Source organism: Orussus abietinus, unplaced genomic scaffold, assembly GCF_000612105.2.
Source record: "Orussus abietinus isolate OABI.00-Male unplaced genomic scaffold, Oabi_2.0 scaffold414, whole genome shotgun sequence".
Classification (NCBI taxonomy): Eukaryota; Metazoa; Arthropoda; class Insecta; order Hymenoptera; family Orussidae; genus Orussus; species Orussus abietinus.
The window spans coordinates 19247-28122 of NW_019395995.1; the positions used below are offsets into that span (position 1 = coordinate 19247).

General features: G+C 37.4%; 1 protein-coding gene across 3 annotated transcripts; it reads left to right on the plus strand.

Moving 5' to 3' along the window:
• Window positions 1-237: 237 nt before the first annotated feature.
• On the plus strand, window positions 238-8794 carry LOC105701494 (NADPH-dependent diflavin oxidoreductase 1). Of its 3 annotated transcripts, none has more exons than XM_012428272.2 (6): window positions 238-718; window positions 785-1037; window positions 3044-3226; window positions 4922-5020; window positions 6884-8356; window positions 8443-8794. In XM_012428272.2, coding segments are annotated over exons 3-6 (1800 nt in total). In that variant the 5' UTR covers window positions 238-718; window positions 785-1037; window positions 3044-3224; the 3' UTR covers window positions 8669-8794. The 3 variants fall into 3 exon arrangements, with proteins under 3 accessions (XP_012283695.1, XP_012283697.1, XP_012283696.1); XM_012428273.2 differs by adding an exon at window positions 4553-4852 and having other exon boundaries at window positions 240-1037; XM_012428274.2 differs by having other exon boundaries at window positions 238-1037; window positions 4553-5020.
• The last annotated feature ends 82 nt before the right edge of the window (window positions 8795-8876 follow it).

Sequence of the window (8876 nt, forward strand, 5' to 3'; positions counted from 1 at the left end):
GCTGCCAACCCGCCCCGCGGACTCGTGCTGGACTCCGGAGGGTCGCGTCTCCCTCGAGGCCGCTGCCCACCGCGGTCCTCGCTCTCCGGATCCTCCCCGGACCCCACGCGATGCGTGCAGAGGCACGCGCGTGCCCGCGTCACTCGCCCACGAGCCGATTTCCTATCTTCGACCGGATCAGAACGCGCCACTACTCGGAGCACCTGCCAGCGGTTGGCAGCACTGTGCGACGCGCGCAACCTGCTTCTCTCTTCGTTTGGCCAGACTCCTTATCGCGTCTCCTGTCACACTGGACGCGGCACGTCTCCGGAACCAATCGGAATCGCGGCGGAAATGACGCAAGTGGTTATACGACGCTCTGATTGGTTCCAAGCCCTCGACGCGGTGACGCGACGCGCTCGGTGCGACTCCGACTTCGGGTGGCTGGGATCTAGCTTTGACTTCCTGCCGCATACGGTTCCCCCACTTTACCTCCCTGGAGACCGCTCGGTCTCTCTCGGAAATCGGGCAGCCGTGAGAGCGAGAGAGAGGTCCGACTCGGTGAGGTATAGAGAGGTCTCCCGGGGTGGGCTTCTTCTCCACTACAGAGACGCCTCAAGTAGGCGGCCTTATTTACATAATAACCGTATTGCCACTTCCCGTTTTTAAGAGATTGACCGCGCGTCGTTTTTAATAACTTACTCGAGAAATTGATTCGCAATTTTTGGAAGCTCGACAGGTGGGAAATGTTTTCTTTTTCTGTAATGAATGCGTTATGGTGGTGATGCTGTATTCTTGATTTTAGGATTTGATGATGGGGGATGGCGGAGGTAAAAAGAAGGTCCTGGCTTAGCCCGCGCAATATGCGCGCGACTGGCGCGGGAAAGTCTTTTCTTAATTTATAAATACATTGGCCCTTGGCCAAATGGGCCTCAGCCTAGACATCTATCCTTGACATTTGATCACGACGAATGGGAATGTACTGAACAATTATTTTATGCATTTACAAGGCACTGAGAACGATTTCTTCTTCTGTGGTCTGGGAAATGGCGGAATTGGTATGTGGAGAAGGTTCTCTAGTAGCAGAAAATATTTCACTTATATTTTCTATATATTTAACGAATATCGTACATTTTGGAAATATCTAACAGACATTTGAAATATTTGCAAAACGTTTACTTGAAAGTATTATCTTTTTAATACTTGTATAATATTGACTCCACGTGTTTTCATGATATTTCTCTAACGGATATACGAAACANTCCGATACGGATAACCTCAAAATCGCGTACCTCTCTACTAAATCGTTCATCTTGGACTTTCGTGAGGTTTCTGGCGTTCGGGACGTCGATGAAAGTGTATTTACCCTTCTGCACTTTTCAAGAAAAGTGTAGTACCCTAGTTACCCTCGTGTGTAGAAAGTGCAGTCAACGCGAACGAACGTATAGTTCCCGAATGACGTCATGGTGACGTCATGTGACGTAATTCGGGAAGTATAGCAGACAGCGCGTAATTCAGAACACTATGCGGCTGATACAGTATGAATAGATAAATGATTTTCAATGCGATGGAACTGAGATTAGACGTTTTATGAAATGACTGAAATGAATTAGACGAAATGTAAAACAAGAGGTAGTTTAATCAGTCTGACAATGCGGTGTCCTGTTGGCCGGTTTATAAAACGCCTAATCGTTTTATAAAATGATTAGCCGTCTTACAAAGAGCTGAATTTTACAATTTCACTACGGTACATAATTTTCAGGAAGAGAGAAAAAATGGAGCCAAACATTATTTTGAATTACGCGTCGTCTGCTAACTTCCCGAATGACGTCATGGTGACGTCAGGAGTGATCAGCTGATCGCGGCCGCTATGGACGCCGACGGATATGTAAGATTCATCGTTCTTTAGCTTTACATATAATGATTAGAGAGAGAAATTATTGAGCCGAATATCACTATGAATTACGCGTAGTCTCCTAAACTTCCTGAGTGACATTACGAGCTTAGATAAGAGATAATTACGAGTGATCAGCTGATCGTGGCTGCTAGTAGACGGCAATAGGTATGTGAGGTTCCTCCGTCTTTATCAGTGTTTTAATACCATAATACAAACTTTACATATAATTTTCAGGAGAGAAATAATCATGGAGGCGAACATTACTTTGCTGTATGGGAGCGAAACAGGAACTGCCCAGGACACTGCCGAATTAATTTGGAGGGATGCCAAGAGGTTACGTTGTCCTTTGTTTTGTCACAATACTAGGCTCCTAAATAAAGCACCGACTCGTGGTCAGTCTTCCGCCTCGTGATAGTCGATGTCACGATAGTAATCGCATAGGTAGGGACTTACATGCTGGCTCTGGGAATTTTTACGGAATGTACGTTAGCAGGGCTTGCGAATAGTCAACCCTTCGTGCGATGTTAATCGGTCTTGACGTTGAATGATCTGAAATGTTCGGTAGCAAAATTTCCTTAATATAAGGAATTTACTTTCTCCCAATGATGATCCTTATTTAAAAAGACGTACTTTAGTATTAACTTAATGTGGCATGCTTCTTTGTATTTATGTTCCAACTTTGTGCGTAACATCTGTTCCATTTTGTTTTTCGAAGCGTTTCTTTTACGAGAAAAGAAATATGCACAGTTTCAATTGTTTTCGTTCAGTTTGTCATTTAGTTTTATATTTCTTAAGTCAACGGCAAGTAAAATTCAATTTTAAATAAAACATGAATACGAGGACGTAATTAGTATTAACCTTTTTGAAAACTACATAATATTTAAATGACTGCTTAGGAAGGAAACCTGTAAATGCGTGCGAATGATGTTTTAAGCAGTGGCGAATGAGTTGCCATTAATGATCACTGCTTTCGGACCAGAATGGACAATATATAATTCAATAAAATAATTATTCGCTATAAGAAAATCGTCTTTCATTTTCATAAAAAAAACGAAATTACTTTCCGAACAACCCAATATGTACATAAATTAAAAAGTATAATTTCTATACATGTTTATAAATCATTGGAACTAAATACATCATTGAGATTTTCAACAAATATTTCAGATATCTTCTAATGAAATCTGCGAGATATCTTGAAAGATCTATCGCTTGAGATATTTAGCAAAGATTAGAGAGAAATATTCAGAAATTAGTCTATGCTACTAGAGTTGAGACTGGATTCGAAAACTGTCAGAAGTGGGAAAATATATTTTTGCGGAGAAAGATACGACGATTCCTCGTACATATGTATGTACATTAATTCCTATATTTCGTTGTCCCCAAGGTTAAATTCACCGCACAGGGTGCATGCCCAGTGAACACTGTCATATAACTGTTGGGTAAATGTTACGATTTAAACTAACATGTTATGTAGCATAAAAGTAACATGGAAGTTAAATGTTAGTTATAATTTCCCTCTCAGTAAGATAACATGTTATATCAATTTTATAATTTCAGTTACCTTAAAATAATGTTAATTTTTCAAACATTTAATAAAAAAATCACGTAAATTTATCCGAAATTATATAATTTTTTTATTTTTTATTATTTTTCGGTACTTGACAATAGTTAGATATTAAATGACAGATCAGACTTTCAACGAAATTATGTAATGATAAACTATCTGAGCGAGGGCAAGAAGGGTAGCCCGCGAATTTGGCCGCAAATTTGAAAATTGAAAAGACCAACAAACAGGAAAATACAAAATTTATGCTAACACCTTAACGTAATATAAATAGAAGTAATTATTAATGCATCCTCTTCATGTATGGAACGATTTAGCGTTTTAGTTTTGTACGTAATGTTTGAAAAAATTTACAATAATTGTGCATTACTACCTAACCGCGGTTGGAATGAACTAAACTATAATTTTTCCCTGTTGTAGTTAAATTGTTTTTTATTCTACTGCAATAATATTCTGACCCTTATTGATCCTCAATACCTGAAATTCGTGAAAGGAATTTTCATCTTCTACAATTACAAGGTAATAGAACGAATTGTAGGATTTGAAGAAAACGAAGACAGCTCAAGAAGGAAGGCTGGAAGAAGCATTACATTTTCGTATTCATCATCATCCGATACGGATAACCTCAAAATCGCGTACCTCTCTACTAAATCGTTCATCTTGGACTTTCGTGAGGTTTCTGGCGTTCGGGACGTCGATGAAAGTGTATTTACCCTTCTGCACTTTTCAAGAAAAGTGTAGTACCCTAGTTACCCTCGTGTGTAGAAAGTGCAGTCAACGCGAACGAACGTATAGTTCCCGAATGACGTCATGGTGACGTCATGTGACGTAATTCGGGAAGTATAGCAGACAGCGCGTAATTCAGAACACTATGCGGCTGATACAGTATGAATAGATAAATGATTTTCAATGCGATGGAACTGAGATTAGACGTTTTATGAAATGACTGAAATGAATTAGACGAAATGTAAAACAAGAGGTAGTTTAATCAGTCTGACAATGCGGTGTCCTGTTGGCCGGTTTATAAAACGCCTAATCGTTTTATAAAATGATTAGCCGTCTTACAAAGAGCTGAATTTTACAATTTCACTACGGTACATAATTTTCAGGAAGAGAGAAAAAATGGAGCCAAACATTATTTTGAATTACGCGTCGTCTGCTAACTTCCCGAATGACGTCATGGTGACGTCAGGAGTGATCAGCTGATCGCGGCCGCTATGGACGCCGACGGATATGTAAGATTCATCGTTCTTTAGCTTTACATATAATGATTAGAGAGAGAAATTATTGAGCCGAATATCACTATGAATTACGCGTAGTCTCCTAAACTTCCTGAGTGACATTACGAGCTTAGATAAGAGATAATTACGAGTGATCAGCTGATCGTGGCTGCTAGTAGACGGCAATAGGTATGTGAGGTTCCTCCGTCTTTATCAGTGTTTTAATACCATAATACAAACTTTACATATAATTTTCAGGAGAGAAATAATCATGGAGGCGAACATTACTTTGCTGTATGGGAGCGAAACAGGAACTGCCCAGGACACTGCCGAATTAATTTGGAGGGATGCCAAGAGGTTACGTTGTCCTTTGTTTTGTCACAATACTAGGCTCCTAAATAAAGCACCGACTCGTGGTCAGTCTTCCGCCTCGTGATAGTCGATGTCACGATAGTAATCGCATAGGTAGGGACTTACATGCTGGCTCTGGGAATTTTTACGGAATGTACGTTAGCAGGGCTTGCGAATAGTCAACCCTTCGTGCGATGTTAATCGGTCTTGACGTTGAATGATCTGAAATGTTCGGTAGCAAAATTTCCTTAATATAAGGAATTTACTTTCTCCCAATGATGATCCTTATTTAAAAAGACGTACTTTAGTATTAACTTAATGTGGCATGCTTCTTTGTATTTATGTTCCAACTTTGTGCGTAACATCTGTTCCATTTTGTTTTTCGAAGCGTTTCTTTTACGAGAAAAGAAATATGCACAGTTTCAATTGTTTTCGTTCAGTTTGTCATTTAGTTTTATATTTCTTAAGTCAACGGCAAGTAAAATTCAATTTTAAATAAAACATGAATACGAGGACGTAATTAGTATTAACCTTTTTGAAAACTACATAATATTTAAATGACTGCTTAGGAAGGAAACCTGTAAATGCGTGCGAATGATGTTTTAAGCAGTGGCGAATGAGTTGCCATTAATGATCACTGATTTCTTGTGGTATCTATCAAACAATGTCTTGACGTTGGATGATCTGAAATGTTTGGTAGCAAAATTTCCTTAATACGAGGAATTTACATTCTCCCAATGATGATCCTTTACTTAAAAAGACGTGCTTTAGTATTAACTTGATGTGACACGCTGATTTGTATTTACGTTTCAACTTTGTGCGTAACATCTATTCCGTTTTGGTTTTCGAAGCGTTTCCGTTTCTTTTATGAGAAAAGAAATATGCACAGTTTCAACTGTTTTTGTTTAGTTTGTCATTTAGTTTTATATTTCTTAAGTCAACGGCAAGTAAAATTAAATTTTAAATAGAACATGAATACGAGGATGTAATTAGTATTAACCTTTTTGAAAATTGCATAATATTTAAATGACTGCTTAGGAAGAAAACCTGTAAATGCGTGAGAATGATGTTTTAAGCAGTGGCGAATGAGTTGCCATTAATGATCACTGCTTTCTCGTGGTATTTATCAAACAAGGTTAAATGACTCTCACATATGGATATTAAATTAAATAGAGATTATTTCTAACAATAACACAGATGATTAATCTCATATTAAGTAAATATTGTTGATTGAAATTCTTCGTTAGTAAGAAGTTTCACACAAGGTTGAATTGTGGTATTGTTTACTACCGACATGCAACTTGGAAAGTTGTCTGCCATGAACCATACTACATTTTTCCTTTTTTGAACGTTACATACGTATAATGTCTACCTCTATTATAAATCAGAGCATTATACCCACGTGATGTATGGTAGTGAATATATTAAAATATAATAATATATAAATTGGCAGAGATTATATAGATTTTAATGATATTATTAAGCAATAAATGAACTGATAACACAATTAATCAAAGCCGTTCATAACGTCTATCATTTCTTGACAATTTTTTATATTAGTTTTATCATGAATCAAAATGCTTCTTAATTAATGACGTTGGAATCGATTAAAGCTCACATTATATAATTGTCAATAATTTGTAATATTTGTAGAAATTTGTGATCGCTATACATTATTAATCATATCACTAATGAGTAGTATATCTTCTATAATAATATTGTAGTAAAATTTAATTCTACTTAATTACATGTAATTCCATCCCAAGCCACGATATAGTCTTGTAATTAGTGAAGAATTATATTATATCTAAGTCATATCCATAAATTTGAACGATGGTATCATAGATTTAAATATATTTTTTATTTCAGATATGGGTTAAAATCAAGTGTTTCCGCCATGGATGAATATAACATCAAGAACTTGATTTCCGAAGAACTGGTCGTCTTCGTAGTTTCCACTACAGGCCAAGGAGAAGTTCCTGCAAATATGAAACAATTTTGGCGATGCTTGTTACGGAAAAGCCTTCCTGTGAATACTTTAAATCATTTAAAATACGCAGTATTAGGGTTGGGTGACAGCTCTTACCAAAAATTTAATTTCGCTGCCAAGAAGTTGAATAAACGATTAGGACAATTAGGAGGACAAGAATTGTTGCCTATTGGACTAGCGGATGATCAGCATGACCTTGGAATAGATGCAGTTACCACCACTTGGACGCAAGAGTTGTGGACGAAAATAAGCAACTTATATGGTATCGAGTTGATAAATGTTCAAGCTGATGGTAACGAAATAGTTGAGCGATTCAATGTCGATGTCATAACAACGAACGATACAAGGATATTTAATAATGGACGTGACTTACACAGCGACATTTATGAAAGTGAATTGCATGTAAATGATGAGTTAAGAATGGGCACAGTAATAGAGAATTTTAGGACGACATCGGTGGATCATTTTCAAGATGTTAGATTAATTAAGATTTCTGCGGAAAATATTCAGTACGAGCCAGGTGATGTTTTATATATCAGACCTAAGAATTCGGCAGTGCAGGTACAGCGGTTTTTTATGATTTTAAATAGTAATAATGTTAACGTTCATCCTAACATGGTGATCCGTGTTACCGAAAAAGAAATAAATGTGCCACAAGTTTTGAAACGGGATTTGACCTTGAAAGAAATCGTTGAGCAGTATTGGGATCTCAGTTTCAAGCCTCGGAGGTCGACAATGATGACATTAGCTAGAACCAGTGACGATGACTTGGAGAAAGAGAAACTATTTGAATTCACCACCACAGAGGGACAAGAAGAACTTTTTGGCTACGTCAACAGACCAAGAAGGAATATTTTAGAAGTCCTAAATGATTTCCCACACACTACGAGCAAACTTAACGTCAGATTGCTTTTTGAAATCATGTCACCTATCAAGCCTAGGGCATTTAGTATTGCATCTAGCATGAAAGCCACGCAAAGTGAAGTGCATGTACTGGTAGCTGTTGTGAAATATAAGACTAAATTATTAGAACCTAGGTTAGGTCTGTGCTCCAATTGGTTAGCATCGTTGACACCTGGAGAACGTGTTATTTTTTGGATTCAGAAGGGGACTTTTAAATTTGACTACTCAAAGCCAATGATTTTAATCGGTCCTGGAACAGGCGTTGCACCATTTCGATCATTACTTCTAGACAAAGCTGTAACTAACAAGAATCTTAACGACTGTATACTCTTCTTTGGGTGCAGAAATGAAAAAAGGGATTACCATTGCAAAGAAGACTTTGAATTCTTAATGCAGAACCGTAACTTACGACTTTTTTGCGCATTTTCTCGAGACCAGGCTGATAAAATGTACGTCGTTCCATTATATTCTCTTGCGAGTACAGCTAAATATATTTATAAATATCATTTCCTAACTGTTTACTCTTTACTTTCAGATATGTACAACATGTAATTGAAAGAAACGATCAGCTGTGCTGGGAATTTATGAAAAACAATGCCAATATTTACGTAGCAGGTAACTCAAAAAACATGCCAGACAGTGTACGGGAAGAGTTTGTAAACATTATTGGTAAATTTTCGAATTTATCGAAGGAATATGCAGAGAGTTACGTACAACAAATGGAAAAGGAGGGACGGTATCAAATTGAAACTTGGAGTTAACCGAGTTAATGTTTAGAGAGAAATTATGCGAATAGAATTACACAATTTCTTTGATACTAATGATTTTGTAAGAGAATAGGTTCAATTAATTAAATAAACCAAGGGATTTATTGGGATTCGTCTGAATGCAGAGTATAAATGCTTTATTATTATCTCATGGGAATTACAAGGAAGATAATGTTGGGCACATCGAATCGATGCAAATTTC

Excerpts from the sequence above, each read along its gene's own strand:
- LOC105701494 (XM_012428272.2), top strand. Across the intron at positions 5,021-6,883 it reads ATTTGGAGGGATGCCAAGAG|ATATGGGTTAAAATCAAGTG; the intron begins GTTACGTTGTCC and ends TTTTTATTTCAG. Across the intron at positions 8,357-8,442 it reads CGAGACCAGGCTGATAAAAT|ATATGTACAACATGTAATTG; the intron begins GTACGTCGTTCC and ends CTTTACTTTCAG.